We start from the raw sequence: 24,256 nt of genomic DNA, 5'->3' as shown, positions 1-24,256 counted from the left end.
GCTGGGCGGATCGCATAAGGTACCGGTCTGGCCGTAAAAAATTTTGGGCTTGCGATTTCTTCAATTTTAATCGTCGCTGTCATGCCTTTTAGTGTTCCGAGTCCTTGCTGGAACACTTCTTTCGCATCAGTTAGGATCTTTGACAGTCGCCCAGGTGTGACGTCGTCATCCTTTTTGTCAGCCACAGTCAGTGCCTGTATGGAATGCCAATCCAGTTGTATTTTCCGGATCCATTCACATCCCAGTAATGGTGGTCCTCCATCTTGCAATACATACAGGTCTAGTTTTGGTGTTTCCTTACCGTTATATATAACGGTCACCCTTATTTTTCCTTTGGGGTAGACTTTTTGCCCCGTGTACGTCTTCAAAATAATTTTTGTGTCTCTCAAGGGTATGTGTGAGAATAGCCGCTCGTAGTCCCGTCGGTTTATGACTGTTAGAGCTGATCCTGTGTCCAATTCCATCTTTACCTGGACTCCTGCTATCTTGAGAGTGACACAAATGGTTCGGTGATCCTCCGTTGTGATCACATTATGTAGTTTCAGACAACTCAGTTCCCTGCTTTCGGAGTCGTTATCACTCTTTTGTTCGTCTGAACTATTCTCTGTTATCTTATGTACCTTCTTGTACTTCCCTTTGGTCGGTTTCTTATTGCTGGTTTTCTTTCCCGACCTGCAGACTCGTGCTATGTGTCCTACTTTTCCACACTGTCTGCACACTTTGTCTTTGAACCAGCAATCATTCTGGTCATGTGTTGTTCTGCCGCAGCGATAGCACTTCTCTGTTCCATATGACATTTCGTTTGTGCCATATTCTTGCGGTCTCTGTTGTATCTCTGCAGCGCCCCATGCTGCTGCTTCATATGATACCACAATGCTGAAAGCCTTGTCCAGCGTAAGATCCTTTTCTGATAGAAGCCGTTTCTGGGTTCCTTCACTTTGAAGCCCACACACAAACTTGTCCCTTAAAGTATCTGCTAGTACCGTTCCAAACTGGCAGTGTTTCGATAGCTTGCGCAGTTCCATTAAATACTCAGCATTACTTTCATCTTTATGCTGGTTCCTTTTGTGAAACTTAAATCTTTCTGCTATCAGCAGCGGTGTGGGGTTTAAGTGGTCCTGTAGGATTGACACTATGTTTTCAAAATCCTTTTCTACTGGCTTCTCTGGGGTTACTAGGTTTCGTAGTAAGCCATACGTTTTTGCACCCATTGAATTCAACAATACCAGCGCTTTCTTGTCATCTGGCACTTCATTCGCCTTGCAGTATACTTCTATGCGTTCGACATATGTCATCCAATCTTCGACTTCATTGTCGAACGCTGTGATACTGCCACTCTTCGGCATTTTTGGGTGTGGTTAGACTGGCTTAAAATAGCGTCTCCCGCGCTTTCCTTTCTTCCCCGCTGCGGCTTTAAATGACGTCTCCCGCGCTGCTGCCAACGCCGCTCTCGGCGGTCCTCGTGGCAAATGGCGATGCCCTGTGGGTTTCGTGCGCTGCTCCTGTGCTGCTGCCAACGCCGCTCTCTGCGGTCCTCGTGGCAATGGCAGCGCCTCGCGTTTTCCTGCGCGCCTCTCTCCCCTGTTGACGCCGCTCGGTCCTGAACACCGGCTGCGCCCTGTGCGCTCTGCCCTCTCTCTCTTCCCCCGTCGACGCTGCTCAGCCTTTTTCTGTGCTGCTCGGTCAGGCTCTAGCCCGTCGCTGTCCGGGAAGGGTCTGCGCAGTACCTGTTGCCAGCCCGTTTCGCTGGACCACCATGACTGGACTGGAAAGCAAAGCCTGGCTCTCAACAGCCTCCCCTGCGATGCTCAAATCTCCGCTGGATGACTGGGCGGTTGCCCGTGGTCGACGCCCGTGCTTCTGGACTCGACCTTCTTCCACTGTTCTCCAGGAGCGAACCCCTGGGAGGTGATGCAGAGTTGCAGGTAGGTTCGAACTTGCTCGTCGCCACTGTTACATCCGTGTAATAATAAGAAAAGGACTGCAGAGAACGGTACAACAGATGTTTACTCAATGTGGTTCAAACTGCAACTGAAACAACAGATTACTACTCAGTGTTATATACAGGAGTGGTCACTGCCGGTACTACAGTATACATGAGCTGTAGAAAGTAGTTCCCCCCTTAAAGGTACATACATTACAGTGGGGATCGGGCTGGAGGTGGAGATGAGGTAGTAGATCAGCCATGATCTTATTGAATGGCGGCGCAGGCTCGAAAGGCCCTGTGGCCTACTCCTGCTCCTATTTATTATGTTCCTATGTTCTAAGAACTTTCCTTTTTCCATAGATCCACCTTTCAAACCGATCCGTCAAACTCACCTAAGCCACCTTCTCACTTTACCCCTCCCCATATACCTTAACCCCACCTTCTCACCTTATCCCTCACCCCCACACACTGATGGTGTTCAGTACCAACAGTATCCATAAACCAACACTTTATGAAGTTTCATCTTCTTAACTCGGCTCCCCAAATTCTTCCAACTCCCAGTACCAGACCTGTACCCACCAGTACTGTACCCCAGTGTTATACAGTGACAGACCTGTACCCACCAGTACTGTACCCCAGTGTTATACAGTGACAGACCTGTACCCACCAGTACTGTACCCCAGTGTTATACAGTGACAGACCTGTACCCACCAGTACTGTACCCCAGTGTTATACAGTGACAGACCTGTACCCACCAGTACTGTACCCCAGTGTTATACAGTGACAGACCTGTACCCACCAGTACTGTACCCCAGTGTTATACAGTGACAGACCTGTACCCACCAGTACTGTACCCCAGTGTTATACAGTGACAGCCCTGTACCCACCAGTACTGTACCCCAGTGTTATACAGTGACAGACCTGTACCCACCAGTACTGTACCCCAGTGTTATACAGCGACAGACCTGTACCCACCAGTACTGTACCCCAGTGTTATACAGTGACAGACCTGTCCCCACCAGTACTGTACCCCAGTGTTATACAGTGACAGACCTGTACCCACCAGTACTGTATCCCAGTGTTATACAGTGACAGACCTGTACCCACCAGTACTGTATCCCAGTGTTATATAGTGACAGACCTGTCCCCACCAGTACTGTACCCCAGTGTTATACAGTGACAGACCTGTACCCACCAGTACTGTATCCCAGTGTTATACAGTGACAGACCTGTACCCACCAGTACTGTATCCCAGTGTTATATAGTGACAGACCTGTACCCACCAGTACTGTACCCCAGTGTTATACAGTGACAGACCTGTACCCACCAGTGCTGTACCCCAGTGTTATACACTGACAGACCTGTACCCACCAGTACCGTACCCCAGTGTTATACAGTGACAGACCTGTACCCACCAGTACTGTATCCCAGTGTTATACAGTGACAGACCTGTACCCACCAGTCATGTACCCCAGTGTTATACAGTGACAGACCTGTACCCACCAGTACTGTATCCCAGTGTTATACAGTGACAGACCTGTACCCACCAGTGATGGACCTGTACCCATGAGCTCTGCCCTCTATCATTGTAGAGAACAGTTCTCTCTATCAGAATCCATGGTTGGGAGAACATGTTCTGTAGCTGTGCCTCTGCTTCTTTCTAACAGTTGAAGTGAGCACAGTGTGAAATGTTCACACACCGACCCTTGCACTGCAATGCCAGCAATGTCAGTCAGAGCCATGCCTCGCATTTAAAGCAGTTCTTCCCCCGTCGCTTTCAGTGCAACAAACCCCGATAACGATCTTTGTCTAATCACACGGTGCGATATCAGAGAATTTCAGAGCATGTGACTGGTCGATGGGTTGTTGGCTGTTACAGGAAGTGACTCTGAAATATGCGGCGAGGAGTGAATCGGAATCACTGCAGTCCCTGGGCATCATTCTCTGCTCCTGACAACTCTCGACGTGTTTTCCTGGTGAAGATTGGCGATGAGTCAAACAGGGACTCACAGATCCTGTGCCTTGTATAAATATTATTGTGGTGAGTGAGCAGGCTGCCCCACATAGCAAACCTCCTTCCGAGTCCGTCCGTTATGTAATCAGCTACCAGGGAAAAACAGACCGTGCATAACCAACGCTGCCTGAAATATATTCCTGATTCTCTCAGCAACGACTTATCAGCTGTGTCTGTCCTGTTATACACGCAGTGCTGGGATAGAACATAATTCAGCAGGGTAAGGGTCACTCACTAACTGTACAGAGTCACTGTTTATTCAGGGTAAGGGTCACTCACTGTAACTGTACAGAGTCATTGTTTATTCAGGGTAAGGGTCACTCACTGTAACTGTACAGAGTCACTGTTTATTCAGGGTAAGGGTCACTCACTGTAACTGTACAGAGTCACTGTTTATTCAGGGTAAGGGTCACTCACTGTAACTGTACAGAGTCATTGTTTATTCAGGGTAAGGGTTACTCACTAACTGTACAGAGTCACTGTTTATTCAGGGTAAGGGTCACTCACTGTGTAACTGTACAGAGTCACTGTTTAGTCAGGGTCACTCACTAACTGTACAGAGTCACTGTATATTCAGGGTAAGGGTCACTCACTGTAACTGTACAGAGTCACTGTATATTCAGGGTAAGGGTCACTCACTAACTGTACAGAGTCACTGTTTATTCAGGGTAAGGGTCACTCACTGTAACTGTACAGAGTCACTGTTTATTCAGGGTAAGGATCGCTCACTGTAACTGTACAGAGTCACTGTTTATTCAGGGTAAGGGTCACTCACTGTAACTGTACAGAGTCACTGTTTATTCAACCGATTTAAGGGGAAAATATTTACAAACTAACTATCAATGTTTCGATCTTCATATCTCAGGCGAGCATATCAGGAATCTGGGCAGAGTGATCTGTGCGCTCTGCCTGGTGTTTGGTCCATACTGTACTCATATTTGTAAAATGTACCCCTTGATTTCAAAACCATGTACAGGAGGAGGAGATTGTGGGATGATGCACTGGGAGCTTAAGAGGAACAATATGGGTTTAGGGGATCAATAACCACAGTTGTATTGATAAAACCGAGAGAGAAACGAGAGCCTTGATTGTAACTTGGGGCGAGCAGAGAGCATGATTGGAGCTGAGAGGTTGTGCTGTCGAGAAAGAGATTGGAGGCTGGAAGCAGGATTCCATAAGGTAGAGAGAGAGAAATTATTTCCTCTAGTGGGGGGAGTCCAGAACAAGGGGGCAGAACCTTAAAATTAGAGCCAGGCCGTTCAGGGGTGATGTCAGGAAGCACTTCTTCACACAAAGGGTGGTGGAAATCTGGAACTCCCCCCCCCCCCCCCCCCCCAAAAAGCTGTTGAGGCTGCGGGGGGTCAATTGAAAATTTCAAAACTGAGATTGATCGATTTTTGTTGAGTAAGTATATTAAGGGTTTTGAAACCAGGGCAGGTAGATGGAGTTAAGATATAGATCAGCCATGATCTAGTTGAATGGCGGAGCAGGCTCGAGGGGCTGAATGGCCTCCTCCTGTTCCTGTGGGAGGAGAAGCTCAGATGTTTGGAGCAAATGGTCATCTTTGCTGCTGTACCGTTGTAGCCGCACGTATTGATTTTAGAATTATATTGGCCCACTGCTTGCTCTACAATATAATCGGCATCATAATAAGGGAGTGCGGTTTAATTAACGACCTTTAATTGCTCAGCGCTGGTTAGATAAGTGCACTGTAATTGGCCAGTTACTTGTCAGGCTTCTGACGAGTACTCTGGAAATCTGGGGCATTGCCATTAAAAGGCCATCAATCTGTGGCAGGTCTATACTGGGGACACGAGGGGCAGCAGTTCAAGTGATCAAAGCGAGCATGAATCTACGTCCCGCACCCACTCCCCCCCCACCCTCTGCTGACTGTTCCGACCTCCCTAGTTCTACCCTTCATAAACTTGAGGTCATCCAAAACTCTGCCACCCGTGTGGTAACTCGCACCAAGTCCCGCTCACCCATCACTCCCTGTGCTCGCTGACCTACACTGGCTGCCGGTTAAGCAACGCCTCGATTTTAAAATTCTCATCCTTGTTTTCATATCACTCAATGGCTCTCGCCCCTCCCTATCTCTGTAATCCCCTCCAGCCCTATAATCCCCCTAGTCCTCTGCGCATCGCCTATTGTGGCCTTTTGAACATCCCTAATTTTAAATGCTCCACCATTGGCGGCCGTGCCTTCAGCTGCCTGGGTCCCGAGCTCTGGAATTCCCTCCCTAAACCTCTCCGCCTCTCTCTCCTCCCTTAAGACTCTCCTTAAAACTGACCTCTTCGACCAAGATTTTGGTCACCTGCCCAAACATCTCCTTACGTGGCTCGGTGTCAAATGTTGTTTTTATTTGATAATCATTCCTGTGAAGTGCCTTGGGATATCTTATTACATTAAAGGCACTATATAAATATATAAGTTGTTGTTGTGACCATTATTTTAAGTTTTTAAGTGCCCTTGATAATTTTTCTCCAGGGTTGCTCCCAGCAGTGTCCTGGCGAGATTAATCTTTAATTCCTGGAGACTCCAGGCCAACCCTGGATGGTTGGCAACTTTTCGCTTGCTTGACAGGAGGGTAGATCGGACCAACAAGCCTGTCCATCTCCCAACTCCCCAAAGCCTTTCCCCACCATCTACAAGGCACAAGTCAGGAGTGTGATGGAATACTCTCCACTTGCCTGGATGAGTACAGCTCCAACAACACTAGAATCACAACACCATCCAGGAAAAATAGGCCCGCTTGATTGGCACCCCATCCACCACCTTAAACATTCACTCCCTCCACCACCGGCGTACCGTGGCTGCAGTGTGTACCATCTACAAGATGCACTGCAGCAACTCGCCAAGGCTTCTTCGGCAGCACCTCCCAAACCCGCCACCTCTTCCACCTAGAAGGACAAGGGCAGCAGGCGCCTGGGAACACCACCACCTCCAAGTTCCCCTCCAAGTCACACCATCCTGACTTAGAAATATATCGGATGTTCCTTCATCATCGCTGGATCAAAATCCTGGAACTCCCTCCCTAACAGCACTGTGGGAGCACCTTCACCACACGGACTGCAGTGGTTCAAGAAGGCAGCTCACCACCACCTTCTCAAGGGGCAACTAGGAATGGGCAATAAATGCAAGCCGCGCCAGCGATGCCCACATCCCGTGAATTTTATTACCATTGACTTCACTGGAAATAGAAATGGGGAGCGATGTAAAACGGGCTGCCGATTTGCTGTCACACATTTTAGACTGGTCACTTATATGAATTGTAGTGATTTTCTCTCGTTGTGAAAGAGCAGGTTATCGTGTGACATTTTTCATCCATATTTTGCAGACTTCCAGAACAAATGCTGTATAATTTTGGGTTTGATGTCTGAGAGTTTCAATTCGTGAACTGTAATTAGCTTGAAAGCTCGATGCATTTTTCAGATCTCCAACAATTATTTTTTGACGTGTGGTAAAGACACTCAAACAATCTCGACTCATCCAGACGTCTGTATCTGTGTCTATCAGTTTGTGGGCTGTAATTAACCGCACAATACACCATGTCACTCTGGGGTCTTGGGAAGCCCTTCCCGACCCATTTTAAACAGTGGGACACAGCCTCCTCGATAAATACCCGACTTCCCCTCAATGCCACGTGTATTTCCTGACTTGGTGCAATCTAGCGCCCTTCACAACCTCAGGACGTACCAAAGTGCTTTACAATAAATGAAGTACTTTTTGAAGCGTAGTCACTGTTGTAATGTAGGGAAATATGGCAGCCAATTTGTGCACAGCAAGCTCCCACAAACAGCAATGTTTTAGGTGTTGGTTGAGGGATAAGTATTGGCCAGGACACCAGGGAAACCTTCCCTGCTCTTTCTCAAATAGTGGGCAGTGAACCTTTTAAGTCCATCTGAGAGAGCAGATGGGGCCTCGGTTTAACGTCACATCTGAAAGACGCCACCTCCGACAGTGCAGCGCTCCCTCAGTACTGCACTGGGAGTGTCGGCTTTGATTTTTGTGCTCAAGTCTCTGGAGTGGGACTTGAACCCACAAACCTTCTGACTGAGACGTGAGAGAGTGCGACCCACTGAGCCACAGCTGACACAATAGGAACAATTTCCAACCATCTTAATACGGGGGATCAGGAGCAAATACTAAACATATTGAACTTGAAACATAGGATTCTGAAGGGGCTTCACAGGATAGATGCTGAGAGGCTGTTTCCCCTGGCTGGAGAGTCTAGAACTAGAGGACATAGTCTTGGGATAAGGGGTTGGCCATTTAAGACTGAGATGAGGAGGAATTTCTTCACTGAGAGTTGTGTATCTTTGGAATTCTCTGCCCCAGAGGGCAGTGGATGCTGAGTCTTTGAGTATATTCAAGGCTGAGACATAGATTTTTGGACTCTAGGGGAATCAAGGGATATGAGGATAGTGCAGGAAAGTGGAGTTGAGGTCGAAGATCAGCCATGATCTCATTGAATGGCGGAGCAGGCTTGAGGGGCCGAATGGCCGACTCCTGCTCCTATTTCTTATGTTCTTACTAAGAGTTTACTTCTCCATGAAACCCCCTTTGTCACTTAGTACTAATTCAGTCTAGAAGGAGCTTGAAGCCAATGAGTTTTAAACGTTGTTCCTGCATTGTCCCAGGGTTAGCCTGAGCAGCACTGTGTTTAGTTGAATTGATTCAGAGGTGCCTAGACTATGCTATTAACTCTCCCATTCTTTCCATGGTCTACATTCAGGTGAACACGAGTGACGTCCATCGCTTGCACCATGCAGGATCCAAGCACAGTTTCAGCGAGAGTAACCCTTTCACCGAGGTAGCCATGACCAGCTGCAAGTATAACGGAGGGGTGGTGAGACCCCTCAGCAGCCTCGGCACCTCGCACAGGAACCTCCATGACCTGGACTCGGAGACTCAGCCTCTACAGACCAACTCGGGCTTGGAGGTGGTGGTCTCCAAACCCGACCAGAACAATATCTCCAACGACAGCTTGGTCAACGAAGGCAGAAAATCGCCCAAAAGGTCGCAGAACATCGGCCATAAGCTGGGACACAGGAGGGCCCTGTTTGAGAAAAGAAAGCGCCTGAGTGATTATGCGCTGATATTTGGAATGTTTGGGATTGTTGTTATGGTGACAGAGACAGAATTGTCATGGGGAGTTTATACCAAGGTAAGTCTAGCCTTTTCTCTCACTGACACAGTGGCCGAAAATACCCCCCCCCAGACCCAGGCTTCAGCCTCGGCCCTAAATCTCACAAAACCTGCGAGTTCACAGTAAAGACCCCTGGATTGTGTAAAAAGCCTCGACCTCGGCCCCCTGAGGATGGCCTCGGAGGCAAGTTATTAAGTTTAGTTCCAATAAAAATGGTAATTGGTGGCTGGCAAGCGGCAGAAAAATGACCGCAAAAGCTGTCGGATTGTCACCAAAACCCAACTGGTTCACCAATGTCTTTCAGGGGTGGGGAATCTGCCGCCGCCCCCCCCCTACCTGCTCTGGCCTACACGTGACTCCAGTCCCACACTATGTGGTTGATTCTTAATGGTCCCAGGGCAGGTCAGGTGGGGCAATTAATACTGGACTTGCCAGTGTCACCCAAAAAAAAAAGATAAAAATGTTCACCGAGACTGCTAGTTGTCAATGTAAAAGTTCTAAATCAAACACTGACTCTCATATATTTATTATACCTGATGGTAGCAGTGTAGCAGACACATTCGCCTAGATCTGAGATAAAGTCAAACAGGCCAGAATAGCGCATTTACTTCAGATAATTCCTCCATAGAGATAGTTGGAAGAAGCAGCATTGGATAAATGACATTGCAAAACTGAGATTGATAGGTTTTTGTTAGACAAGGGATATGTAATCAAGGCGGGTAGATGGAGTTAAGACACAGATCAGCCATGATCTCATTGAACGGCGGAACAGACTTGAGGGGCCGAATGGCCTCCTCCTGTCCCTAGATGGCACCATGCCATTCAGACCAGAAGGGTCCCAGGTTCCATCTCTGGTCTTCACTTGAGTTAGCTCCGCTAGGATGCCGCAGTGGGGAGTGGGGTGGGGACATAATTGACCTCAATGACCGCAAGTTCAGGGGGAGAAAGGAAACCAACCGGGATTCACACCCCGTCCGCCCCCCCTTGACTGCTATCCAGCAAGCCTTGTTGGGAAGTTTGAATTTTTATTCGATCATGGGATTTGGGCATCGCTGGCAAGGCCGGCATTTATTGCCCATTCCTAGTTGCCCTTGAGAAGGTGGTGGTGAGCCGCCGCCTTGAACCGCTGCAGTCCGTGTGGTGAAGGTACTCCCATAGTGCTGTTAGGGAGGGAGTTCCAGGATTTTGATCCAGTGACGATGAAGGATCGGCGATATATTTCCAAGTCAGGATGGTGTGTAACTTGGAGGTGGTGGTGTTCCCATGCGCCTGCTGCCCTTGTCCTTCTAGGTGGTAGAGGTCGCAGGTTTGGGAGGTGCTGCCGAAGAAGCCTTGGCGAGTTGCTGCAGTGTATCCTGTAGATGGTCCACACTGCAGCCACAGTGCGCCGGTGGTGGAGGGAGTGAATGTTTAATGTGGTGGATGGGAGGACATCAGGCCAGGAGTGGATCTGGTTCAGCTGTGACACTGGTGCTCACTCCCTCGCCTTGCGCGTGAAGAGTGGCCCCTTGGGTGAGGCAATATATAGCAGCCAGCACAAGCCAATGAAACCTTGTAGAATCAGAGGTGGAAAACTTCTCCCCTGCGCGTGACTGTGCCTGTTTTGAGCAGTTAATCCCAGAGGATGGTTAATGCACATTTCCTGTCACAGCAGAGAAAGAAATTCTTGCTTATAAACCATTAAACTGAGTGGCCCAAATCTTGTTGGAGCTGGATTCCCAAGCCGCGGCACGCACCATTAGTTAGACCTTTCCCCTCGTCCTTCAGCTCCAAATATTTTGCGCTGTAAGTTGCTGGGAGCGCGAGCTGATAACGGCGAGGGCAGCGGGACGTCTGGGACCTCTGTGAACGATGGGACCAACAGTCTATCTCCTCAACCAATGAGATTAAAGGATTGAGAAAGAAACCGAGGAACGACGGAGAAGGAAATCGGGGGAATTAGAGTCAAATCGGGTACAGAAAGAGAAACGATGAGAGGGAAAGAAAGATTGGATTAAGAGAGAGAAAAACAGAGACAAAGGAAAAGTAAGAAATAAATGTAGAATTTAAACATTTAATTTAAAAAAAAAAAAATCTTTAGGAAGAATTGCAGGACTGAGATTAAACAGTTTTAGTTGTTCCCTTTCTGGGCCAGAGATATTGATGGGCATTGCGTTAACAATTATCACGTTGGTAAAAGGGTCCTTACGCTGTTAAGTTCCGGTCCTAACTTTCTGCGGCGTGTTTATTGAGCAAATCCAGCAAGTTCTTAAAAATAATGGGGAGGCTAAGGGTGAGATGCCGCTTGTGAGAAGCAATTGGCAGAATGTGGCAAATCGACCAGCCGGTTCCGGAGATTCCCAACTCGTGACGTAAACTCTTCATCCCCGGAACTCGTTGGCCGATTCGCGCATTAATAATGGCGTGTGTCGTGAACTCGCCGTTACTTTTGCAGGAAGCCACTGTTACAGCAACTAATATTTCAAAAAGTGTATCTGGAGCAGGGAGACTGTTGAGGATCAGCGAGCAACCTACCAAACTGTGGAGCTTTGTTCCAGACTCACTGAGGCTGAAATTGGGATTCCCTGTCGCGCAAAAACAGACGCCAGTGAATCAGCAGCTCGTTTTGCACCCGCCCGATCATCTTTCCCGTTGACTTCAATCAGAAATAAATCGGATAAGGTGTAGAACAGGCTTCCGATTTTGCATTAACTCCCAATTTCAACCCATTGAGTGAGACACGTGCACATCACCAGCGGCTCAGAGGGTCGCACTCTCGCCTCTGAGTCAGAAGGTCGGGGGTTGAAGTCCCACTCCCGAGACTTGACCACAAAATCTAGGCTGACACTCCCAGTGAGGGAGCACCGCACTGTCGGAGGGGCAGTACTGAGGGAGCGCTGCACTGTCGAGGGTCGGTACTGAGGGAGCGCCGCACTGTCGGAGGGGCAGTACTGAGGGAGTGCTGCACTGTTGGAGGGGCGGTACTGAGGGAGCACTGCACTGTCGAGGGTCGGTACTGAGGGAGCGCTGCACTGTCGAGGGTCGGTACTGAGGGAGCGCTGCACTGTCGAGGGTCGGTACTGAGGGAGCGCTGCACTGTCGAGGGTCGGTACTGAGGGAGCGCCGCACTGTCGGAGGGGCAGTACTGAGGGAGTGCTGCACTGTTGGAGGGGCGGTACTGAGGGAGCACTGCACTGTCGGAGGGGCAGTACTGAGGGAGCGCCGCACTGTCGGAGGGGCAGTACTGAGGGAGTGCTGCACTGTTGGAGGGGCGGTACTGAGGGAGCACTGCACTGTCGGAGGGGCAGTACTGAGGGAGCGCTGCACTGTCGAGGGTCGGTACTGAGGGAGCGCTGCACTGTCGAGGGTCGGTACTGAGGGAGCGCTGCACTGTCGAGGGTCGGTACTGAGGGAGCGCTGCACTGTCGAGGGTCGGTACTGAGGGAGCGCCGCACTGCCGGAGGGGCAGCACGAGGGAGTGCTGCACTGTCGGAGGGGCAGTACTGAGGGAGTGCTGCACTGTTGGAAGTGCTGTCTTTCGGATGTGACGTTAAACCGAGGCCCCGCCTGCGCTCTCGGGTGGATGTAAAAGACCCCAATGTCACTATTTCAAAGAAGAGCAGGTTAGAATACTCACTGTACAATGAAATACATAAATACTTAAATGCAAGTACAGTGCAAACCATTCTCCAAATTCCTGATTATCTGGCAGAATTTTTGCGGGTCAAGGCAGCAACAAATATGAAGCAGTTCCGCCTTGTTTATGGTCTGAAGCCTTGGAACAGGAGGAGGCCGTTCAGCCCCTCAAGCCTGCTCTGCCATTCAGTCAGTTTATGGCTACTCTGTATCTTAGCTCCATCTACCCGCCTTGGTGCGAATCCCTCAATACCCTCGCCTAACAAAAATCTTTCAATCTCGGTTTTGAAATTTTCAATTGACCCCCAGCCTCGATGGCTTTTTTGGGAGAGAGTTCCAGATTTCCACCACCCTTTGTGTGAAGAAGTGCTTCCTGACATCACCCCTGAACGGCCGGGCTCTAATTTTAAGTTTCTGCCCCCTTGTTCTGGACTTCCCCGCCAGAGGAAATAGTTTCTCTCTCTCGACCCCATCAACTCCTTTAATCATCTTAAACACCTCGATTAGATCACCCCTTAATCTTCTAAACTCGAGGCCTGGTCTGTGCAACCTGTCCTCGTAACTTAACCCTTTAGGCCCGGTATCCATTAGTCTTGATTTTCAATTGACCCCCAGCCTCCGCAGCCTTTTGGGGGAGAGTTACAGATTTCCACCACCCTTTGTGTGAAAAAGTGCTTCCTGATTTAATTCCTCAATATATATGGTGAAAAGCTGGGACCTCGGTTCAGAATCCTGGGGGCCACTTGTCACATTCTACCACTCAGTACATTCCAATTCTCCCACTCTCTTTCTCCGACCCGCTAATCTCTTGTGTGGAACCTTAGCGAATGTTTTCTGGAAGTCCTTATAAATAACATCCATCGACTCTTCCCTGATCCACCCTGCTCGTGACCTCATCAAAAAATTCAACTAGATTAGTCAGACAACACCCGCCCTTCACAAATCCAACTTGAATCTTTGATCTGTTCATATTGGTCCGAGTTCTCAGTCACTCTGTCCCTGACAACAGATTCCTGTAACTTCCCCAAAAACTGATGTTAAACCGACTATAGTTTTCTGGTTTCTTTCTCCTGCCTTAAATAATGGAGTGACATTTACTGTGTGCACACACAGAATCCCCACAGTGCAGATAGAGGCCATTTCGGCCCATCGAGCCTGCACCGACACATATCCCACCTGATCCCCATAACCCCTACACCAACACATATCCCACCCTATCCCCGTAACCCCACGTATTTAATCCCCCTGACACTAAGGGTCAATTTATCATAGCCAATCAACCTAACCCGCACATCTTTGGACTGTGGGAGGAAACCGGAGCACCCGGAGGAAACCCACGCAAACACGGGGAGAATGGGCAAACTCCACACAGACAGTCGCCCGAGGCCAGATTCGAACCCGGGTCCCTGGCGCTGTGAGGCAACAGTGCTAACCACTATGCCACCGTGCTTTGGTCTCCTTACCCAAGGAAGGATATACTTGCCTTGGAGGCGGGGCAACGAAGGTTCACTAGATTGATCCCTGGGATGAGATGGCTGTCCTACGAGGAGAGATTGTGTAGATTGGGCCGATACTCTCTGGAGTTTAGAAGAATGAGAGGAGATCTCATTGAAATGTATGAAATTCTGACAGGGCTTGACAGGGTAGATGCTGAGATACTGTTTTCCCTGGCTGGAGAGTCTAGAACCAGGGGTCACAGTCTCAGGATAAGGGGTCGGCCATTTAAGACTGAGATGAGGAGGAATTTCTTCACTTAGAGGGTGGTGAATCTTTGGAATTCTCTACACAGAGGGCTGTGGATGCTCAGACGTTGAGTATATTCAAGGCTGAGATCGATAGATTTTTGGATACTAAAGGAATCAAGGGATATGGAGATCGGGCAGGAAAGTGGAGTTGAGGTCGAAGATCAGCCATGATCTTATTGAATGGCGGAGCAGGCTCGAGGGGCCGTATGGCCGACTCCTGCTCCTAATTCTTAGGTTCTCGCGTTCTTATTTATATTTTTACAATACAACGGTACAATTCCCGAGTCTCGAGAATTATGACTGATGCATCTGCAATTTCCTCACCTGATTCTTTTAATTCTCTGGGGTGGAAACCATCAGGCCCTGGAGATTTGTCTATCTTCAGTCCCATTATTTTCTCCATTACCATTCTTAAACACAGCATTAAATCCAATTATACAATGAAACATTAGGGATGGGTAATACATGCCGGCCTTGCCAGCGACGCCCACAACCCGAAAATGAATAAAAAAACAAGTCCCTCCGCTTGACTTACTTTTCATTTTAACGGCTGATATTTTGTCCTTTTCTACTGCTGTAGAAATGGATACAAAGTATTCTTTTAACAAGTAATTTAATTTTTCATATGATCCATTATAGTCTCTTCAGCATCTGTCTTTAATGGGCCCACATTCTCCCTTAGCGTGCTCTTTTAATATATTTATAAAAACCTTTACTCTTAGCTTTGATATTCCTTGCAAGTTTTTTCATATTCCACTTTTGCAGCTGTTCTTAGTTTCTTTGTGTCCATCTGTTGCTCCGCTAACCTGTTTGATTTCATTTTCATTTTTCCTTACATTTGTGTAAGCCTTTTCTTTTTCACAGAATCATGGAAACTTATAGCATGGAAGGAGGCCCATCGTGCCTGCGCAGGCTCTTTGAAAGAGCTGTTGTGCTTTAGTCCCACACCCCCCCGCTTTGGGCCCGTAACCCTGTAGGTTCCTCATCCTCAAGTATCTGTTCAATCTGGTGTGGCTTTTTAAAGTCTCGTCTACTGTGCCTGATTGAAAGGATCAGCTACCAGTCCAAAAAAAAAGGGACTGCTTCATATTTATCACAGTCTTGACCAACAGGTCTTCACGCTTCTTAGACTTTGTTGGGACAGTATAGAGGAAGCTTTACTCTGTATCTAACCCGTGCTGTACCTGCCCTGGGAGTGTTTGATGGGACAGTGTAGAGGGAGCTTTACTCTGTATCTAACCCGTGCTGTACCTGCCCTGGGAGTGTTTGATGGGACAGTGTAGAGGGAGCTTTACTCTGTATCTAACCAGTGCTGTACCTGCCCTGGGAGTGTTTGATGGGACAGTGTAGAGGGAGCTTTACTCTGTATCTAACCCATGCTGTACCTGCCCTGGGAGTGTTTGATGGGACAGTGTAGAGGGAGCTTTACTCTGTATCTAACCCGTGCTGTACCTGCCCTGGGAGTGTTTGATGGGACAGTGTAGAGGGAGCTTTACTCTGTATCTAACCTGTGCTGTACCTGCCCTGGGAGTGTTTGATGGGACAGTGTAGAGGGAGCTTTACTCTTTATCCAACCCGTACTGTACCTGCCCTGGGAGTGTTTGATGGGACAGTGTAGAGGGAGCTTTACTCTGTATCTAATGCGTGCTGTACCTGCCCTGGGAGTGTTTGATGGGACAGTGTAGAGGGAGCTTTACTCTGTATCTAACCCGTACTGTGCCTGCCCTGGGAATGTTTGATGGGACAGTGTAGAGGGAGCTTTACTTGGTCTAGAGGACCAAGCGATTGATTATGAGGGGAAAAATAGAGTATGAGAGTAAACTTGCAAGGAACATAAAAGCAGACTGTTAAAGCTTCTACAAGTATGTGAAAAGAAAAAGATTGGTGAAGACAAATGTAGGTCCCTTACAGTCAGAAACGGGAGAATTTATAATGGGGAACAAGGAAATGGCAGAGCAATTAAACAAATACTTTGGTTCTGTCTTCACGGAACAGGACACAAATAACTTCCCAGAAATGCTAGGGAACCAAGGGTCTAGTGAGAAGGAGGAATTAAAGGAAATTAGTATTAGTAAAAAAAATAGTGCTGGAGAAATTAATGGGACTGAAAGCCAATAAATCCCCAGGGCCTGATAATCTGCATCCCAGAGTACTAAAAGAGGTAGCCATGGAAATGGTGGATGCATTGGTTGTCATCTTCCAAAATTCTATAGATTATGGAACAATTCCTGCAGATTGGAGGGTGGCAAATGTAACCCCACTATTTAATAAAGGAGGGAGAGAGAAAAGAGGGAACTACAGACCGGTTAGCCTAACATTAGTACAGGAAACTTTGGTTTATCCGGAGGTTATATGTCCGGAATACTCAATCTAATGGCAAAAATCAGGAGCCGTTTTCTATAAGTTTTTTTAGTTCTCGTTGCTTTTTATACCCAGTCAGGCACTGCAAGGTCTGTAGCTATAGCAACAGCTTCAACTAGAGACGCTTGCAGCTGCAGCCGACTGTTTAGAAGCTGTTGCTAAGCAACAGTGTTTGTTGTCAGATACAGAGATGAAAACCTCCGTATGCTTCAACATTAACTTTGTATGTCCGGCAGTTTTGATAGATCGGCAACAGCTCGGTCCCGTCGGTGCTGGATATCACAAAGTTTCCTGTAGTAGGGAAAATGCTAGAGTCTATTATAAAGGATGTGATAACAGGACACTTAGAAAATATCAACGGGTTTAGACAAAGTCAACGTGGATTTATGAAAGGGAAATCGTGTTTGACAAACCTACTGGAGTTTTTTGAGGATGTAACTGGTAGAAGAGATAAGGGAGAACCAGTGGATGTGGTGTATTTGGATTTTCAGAAGGCCTTTGATAAAGTCCCACATAAGAGGTGAGTGTGCAAAATTAAAGCACATGGGATTGCGGGTAATATACTGGCATGGATTGAAAATTGGTTAACAGACAGGAAACAGAGAGTAGGAATAAATGGGTCTTTTTCGGGGTGGCAGGCGGTGACTAGTGGGGTACTGCAGGGATCAGTGCTTGGGCCCCAGCTACTCACAATATATATCAATGATTTGGATGAGGGAACCAAATGTAATATTTCCAAGTTTGCTGACGTCACGAAACTAGGTGGGATTGTGAGTTGTGAGGAGGATGCAAAGAGGCTTCAAGGTGATTTAGACAAGTTGTGTGAGTGGGCAAATACATGGCAGATGCAGTATAACGTGGATAAATGTGAAGTTATCCACTTCAGTAGGAAAAACAGAAAGGCAGAGTATTATTTAAATGGTGATAGATTGGGAAATGTTGATGTACAAAGGGACCTGGGTGTCCTCATACACCAGTCACTGAAAGCAAACATGCAGAAATAGGGTTCACAGTCTCAGGATATGGGGTAGGACATTTATGACTGAGATGAGGAGAAATTTCTTCACTCAGAGGGTGGTGAACCTGTGGAATTCTCTACCACAGAAGCCTGTGGAAGCCAAGTCACTGAATATATTTAAGAAGGAGATAGATAGATTTCTAGACGCAAATGGCATAAAGGGGTATGGGGAAAGAGGGGGAATATGGTATTGAGATAGAGGATCAGCCATGGTCATATTGAATGGCGGAGCAGGCTCGAAGGGCCGAATGGCCTACTTCTGCTCCTATTTTTCTATGTTCTATATATCTAACCCGTGCTGTACCTGCCCTGGGAGTGTTTGATGGGACTGTGTAGAGGGAGCTTTACTCTGTATCTAACCTGTGCTGTACCTGCCCTGGGAGTGTTTGATGGGACAGTGTAGAGGGAGCTTTACTCTGTATCTAACCTGTGCTGTGCCTGCCCTGGGAGTGTTTGATGGGACAGTGTAGAGGGAGCTTTACTCTGTATCTAACCTGTGCTGTACCTGCCCTGGGAGTGTTTGATGGGACAGTGTAGAGGGAGCTTTACTCTGTACCTAACCTGTACTGTGCCTGCCCTGGGAGTGTTTGATGGGACAGTGTAGAGGGAGCTTTACTCTGTAGCTAACCCGTGCTGTACCTGCCCTGGGAGTGTTTGATGGGACAGTGTAGAGGGAGCTTTACTCTGTATCTAACCCGTGCTGTACCTGCCCTGGGAGTGTTTGATGGGACAGTGTAGAGGGAGCTTTACTCTGTATCTAACCCGTGCTGTACCTGCCCTGGGAGTGTTTGATGGGACAGTGTAGAGGGAGCTTTACTCTGTATCTAACTCGTGCTGTACCTGCCCTGGGAGTGTTTGATGGGACAATGTAGAGGGAGCTTTACTCTGTATCTAACCCGTGCTGTACCTGCCCGGGAGTGTTTGATGGGACAGTGTAGAGGGAGCTTTACTCTGTATCTAACCCGTGCTGTACCTGCCCTGCGAGTGTTTGATGGGACAGTGTAGAGGGAGCTTTACTCTGTATCTAACTCGTGCTGTACCTGCCCTGGGAGTGTTTGATGGGACAATGTAGAGGGAGCTTTACTCTGTATCTAACCCGTGCTGTACCTGCCCGGGAGTGTTTGATGGGACAGTGTAGAGGGAGCTTTACTCTGTATCTAACCCGTGCTGTACCTGCCCTGGGAGTGTTTGATGGGACAGTGTAGAGGGAGCTTTACTCTGTATCTAACTCGTGCTGTACCTGCCCTGGGAGTGTTTGATGGGACAATGTAGAGGGAGCTTTACTCTGTATCTAACCCGTGCTGTACCTGCCCGGGAGTGTTTGATGGGACAGTGTAGAGGGAGCTTTACTCTGTATCTAACCCATGCTGTACCTGCCCTGGGAGTGTTTGATGGGACAGTGTAGAGGGAGCTTGAAAATTGACCCTTTCAAAAGTTTATTTACAAGCTGCCTCTGAGAGCATGCTTTGACAACCTCCCCCTATTCTCTTGCTTGTGCTTGGTGTCTGATCTTGTGTCTTTAAGGTGCTTTGGGCAGACTAAAGCTGCCATATCGATGGATCATGTGCTTGCTCCCGTTCCTTATCTGCGGTGCCCGATGCTGACACTCGTGTCTCAGTTAGGAGAATGTATTTTCCCCAGGAAGTGTCCTTGTGCTACCGTGACTGAGCTGTGCCACACACGATCTATCGATCCCACAGGAGGCGCCACTGGTGGAGAGTATCATGTGGTCCCATCGGAACGAGTTGTTTCACAGAGACTCCACCACTGCGGATGGCCTATCGGGAATTCGGGTGTGCATTCCTGACTTTTTCCCTTTGCCCCACCATTGGCGGCCGTGCCTTCAGCTACCCAAGCCCTGGAATTCCCTCACTACGCCTCTCTCTCCCCCTTTTAGACGCTCCTTAAAACCCACCTCTTTGACCAAGCTTTCAGTCATCCCTCCTAATACCTCTTCCTTTGTCAGTTTACTTGTCTGATTATGCTCCTGTGAAGCACCTTGGGACGTTTCTTATGTTAAAGGTGCTGCATAAAGCCAAGTTGTTGTTGATCTTCCATCATGGGTACGGAACACTCTGGGAATCCAACATTAGCCTCCGATGGGTCAAGTTATCAGCTGGGAGCCTGGTTTTTGAAACTTCAACTGCCCAGAGCATCTGTAACCAGCACTCGGAAGAAACCCTTCTACCCTCTCCCAACTCCAATTTGTAGCTCTTCCCTTCTGAAATTTCCATAGAAGGTTACAAAGGCACCAGACACCTTCAAGTGGCTATTGACCATTCTTTAGGTGTGACTCCACACAGTGGCTTTTCCAATATGAGTGGGGGGTAGTGTGATTGAGGTGTTACACACTCTGCTATCCAATGGCCCCTCCATAATATCTATCAGCAGTGGAAACCCTGGCGCATTTCCCCTGCCCCTCCCCACCTGGGATGAGAGGGCTGTCCTATGAGGAGAGATTGTGTAGAATGGGCCGATACTCTCTGGAGTTTAGAAGAATGAGAGGTGATCTGATTGAAACATACAAGATTCTGAGGGGGATTGACAGGGTAGATGCTGAGAGGTTTTTTTCCCTGGCTGGAGAGTCTAGAACCAGGGGTCTCAGGATAAAGGGTCGGCCATTTAAGACTGAGATGAGGAATTTCTTCATCAGAGGGTTGTGAATCTTTGGAATTCTCTGCCCCAGAGGGTTGTGGATACTAAATTGTTAGAATTTTGGACACTAAAGGCATCAAGGGATTTGGAGATCGGGCGGGAAAGTAGTGTTGAGGCCAAAGATCAGCCATGATTATTGAATGGTGGAGCAGGCCTACTCCGGCTACTATTTCTTGTGTTCTTATTTGTATTTCTACAATTCCTGAGTCTAGAGAATTATGACTAACACATCTGCAATTTCCTCACCTATTTATTTTAATTCCCTAGGGTGGCAACCATCAGGCCCTGGAGATTTGTCTTTCTTAAGTCCCATTATTTTCTCCATTACCATTTTAAAACTTGCATTAAATCCAATAATACAATGAAACACCAGGGATGGGCAATTAAATGCCAGCCTTGCCAGCGATGCCCACATCCTGTGAATGAATGAAAAAAAGCGAATTGTAGTGTGCTCTATCACTGAGGTCAGTTAACTCGAGACATTGAACCTGGGACCCTACTGCTCTGATTGACTCAGTTCTACTTTTAAATGAAGCAGACACGGTGACAAGTGGTGACTATGCTGAGGTTTACACATAAAGAGGAAACTTGCATTTCTATAGCCCCTTTCACAATCTCAGAACATCCCAAAGCGCTTTACAGCCAATGAAGTACTTTAGAACTGGTGCAGTGTGGGGAACACAACAGCCAATTTGCGCACAGCAAGCTCCCACAGACAGCAACGTGATAATGTCAGCCAGTGGCTCAGTTGGTAGCACCCTCGCCTCTGAGTCAGAAGGTTGTGGGTTTAAGTCCCACTCCAGAGACTTGAGCACAAAAATCCAGGCCGACACTCCAACACAGTGCTGAGGGAGCGCTGCACTGTCAGAGGTGCCATCTTTCAGACGAGATGTTCAACCGCGGCCCCGTCTGCTCTCACAGGTGGACGTAAAAGATCCCACAGCATTATTTTGAAGAAGAGCAGAGGGGTTCTCCCCAGTGTCCTGGGGCCAATATTTATCCCTCAACCAACATCACTAAAACAGATGATAAGGTCATTATCACATTGCTATTTGTGGGAGCTTGCTGTGCGCAAATTGGCTGCCGCATTTCCTGCATTACAACAGTGACTACACTTCAGGTACTTCATTGGCTGTAAAGCGCTTTGGGACGTCCGGTGGTCGTGAAAGGTGCTATAGAAATACAAGGATTTTTTTCTTGGGTTGGATCGGGTGGATGCGGGGAGGATGTTCCCGATGATGGATGAAACTAGAACTAGGGGGCATAGTCTTAGAATAAGGGGCTGCTCTTTCAAAACTGAGATGAGGAGGAACTACTTCACTCAGAGGGTGGTAGGTCCATGGAATATGCTGCCCCAAAAAGCTGTAGAAGCTACATCATTACATAAATTTAAAACAGAAATAGACAGTTTCCTAGAAGTAAAGGGTTATGGGGAGCGGGCAGGAATTTGGACATGAGTCTAGGTTCGATCGGACATGGCCCTGTGGGTAGCGGAGCGGGCCCAGGGGCCGTGTAGCCTGATCCTGCTCCTATTTCGTGTGTCTAATTCTGTTAGATTCAGGAGATGGTTCTGTGATAGTGGATTGACGGTTAGGATCAGATCAGCCATGATCTTATTGAATGGCGGAGCAGGCTCGAGGGGCCGATTGGCCTACTCCTGCTCCTATTTCTTATGTTCTTATGTTCTTATAATGACCAGATAATCTGTTTTTCAGTGATGTTAGTTGAGGGATAAATATTGGCCAGGACACCGGGGAGAACTCCCCCTGCTCCTCTTCCAATGGTGCCGTGGGATCTTTTACGTCCACCTGAGAGCAGACGGGGCCTCGGTTTAAAGTCTCCTCCGAAAGACGGCACCCTCCGACAGTGCAGCGCTCCCTCAGTATTGCACTCGGAGTGTTGGTCTAGATTTTGTCCTCAAGTCTCCGGAGTGGGACTTGAACCCACAACCTTCTGACTTAGAGGCGAGGGTGCTGCCCACTGAGCCACTGCTGACAAACCCAGTCCAAGGCTTTTGATAAAGTCCCGCATGGCAGACTGGTCACAAAAATAAAAGCCCATGGGATCCAGGGCAAAATGGCAAGTTGGATCCAAAATTGGCTCAGAAGCAGGAAACAAAGACTAATGCTCGAAGGGTGTTTTTGTGACTGGAAGGCTGTTACCAGTGGGGTTCCGCAGGGCTCAGTACTGGGTCCTTTGCTTTTTGTGGTATATATCAATGATTTGGACTTGAATGTAAGAAGTATGATTAAGAAGTTTGCAGATGATACAAAAATTGGTCGTGTGGTTGATAATGAAGAAGAAAGCTGCAGACTGCAGGAAGGTATCAATGGACTGGTCAGGTGGGCAGAAAAGTGGCAAATGGAATTCAATCCGGAGAAGTGTGAGGTGATGCATTTGAGGAGGGCTAACAAGGCAAGGGAATACACTATAAATGGTAGGACACTGAAGTGCAGAAGATCAGAGGGACCTTGGAGTGCATGTCCACAGATCCCTGAAGGTAGCAGGACAGGTAGATAAGGTGGTTAAGAAGGCCTTCGGGATACTTGCCTTTATTAGCCGAGGCATAGAATACAAGAGCAGGGAGGTTATGCTTGAACTGTATAAAACACTAGTTAGGCCTCAGCTAGAATACTGCGTGCAGTTCTGGTCACCACATTACAGGAAGGATGTGATTGCACTAGAGAGGGTGCAGAGGAGGTTTACGAGGATGTTGCCTGGGCTGGGGAATTTTAGCTATGAGGAAAGATTGGATAGGCTGGGGTTGTTTTCTTTGGAACAGAGGAGGCTGAGGGGAGATTTAATTGAGGTGTATAAAATTATGAGGGGCCTGGATAGAGTGGATAGGAAGGACCTATTTCCCTTAGCAGAGAGGTCAATAACCAGGGGACACAGATTTAAAGTAATTGGTAGAAGGATTAGAGGGGAGTTGAGGAGAACTTTTTTCACGCAGAGGGTGGTGGGGGTCTGGAACTCACTGCCTGAAAGGGTGGGAGAGGCAGAAACCCTCGTCGCATTTACAAAGTACTTGGATATGCCCTTGAAGTGCTGTAACCTACAGGGCTACGGACCAAGAGCTGGAAAGTGGGATTAGGCTGGAGAGCTCTTTGTTGGCCGGCACGGACATGATGTGCCGAATGGCCTCCTCCTGTGCCGTACATTTCTCTGATTCTCTGAAGGTTGGAGCCGCACAGACCTGCAGGTGGACCCCGGAGTCTGAAGACGGGTGACGGAGGGTCCTGGGAGTGGAACGGAGGCGCTTCCTCCAAAACCTTGCTGGCTGACCTCACAATGATTCGGGACCGTCATGACCCCTGACCTCCACCACTGCCGCCTCCCATTGCTGTTCGTGGGATCGTGCTGTGTGCTACGTAACAAGTCACTGCACTCCAGAGTAACTCAATTTATGTGAAGCTCCTTGAGATATTTCTGACGGATGTGCCAGTCTTTTAACTACGAAACTGCGCCAACAGTTTGTCGCTTCATTACCATGTAGCATCTAATGTATCACCCTTGGAGACTCCAGTGCTGTAACAGATGATGCCTACGTCACACTCTGTGGGTTACAGGATATTTCAGGCAGTGTCTGTCATTCAGCGACATGCTCACTTTACACTCCGGGTTCTGAAGCGATGCCCCAAAGAAATACTTTCCTTTCTAACACGCCTTCCAATGCCTCGGGACACCCCAAAGCACTTTGCAGCCAATGGGTCACTGTTGAAGTATGGTTGCTGTTGTGATGTAGGGAAACGCAGCAGCCAGTTTGTGCACA

At 48.1% G+C, this 24,256-nt stretch overlaps 1 protein-coding gene across 1 annotated transcript in view; it reads left to right on the top strand.

Moving 5' to 3' along the window:
* The window catches only part of LOC147107989 (small conductance calcium-activated potassium channel protein 2-like), a 118,171-nt gene that overhangs the window by 20,189 nt on the left and 73,726 nt on the right, over window positions 1-24,256 (top strand). Inside the window, exon 2 of the mRNA XM_086004364.1 lies at window positions 8,677-9,108. Coding sequence (XP_085860490.1) covers window positions 8,677-9,108 — 432 coding nt within the window. The remainder of the gene's footprint in view (window positions 1-8,676; window positions 9,109-24,256) is intronic.

The sequence above is a fragment of the Somniosus microcephalus genome, chromosome 13, assembly GCF_052327205.1.
Source record: "Somniosus microcephalus isolate GS21.2 chromosome 13, FLI_Smic_1.0, whole genome shotgun sequence".
NCBI classification, from domain to species: Eukaryota; Metazoa; Chordata; class Chondrichthyes; order Squaliformes; family Somniosidae; genus Somniosus; species Somniosus microcephalus.
This window is presented reverse-complemented; position numbering and strand designations above follow the sequence as displayed.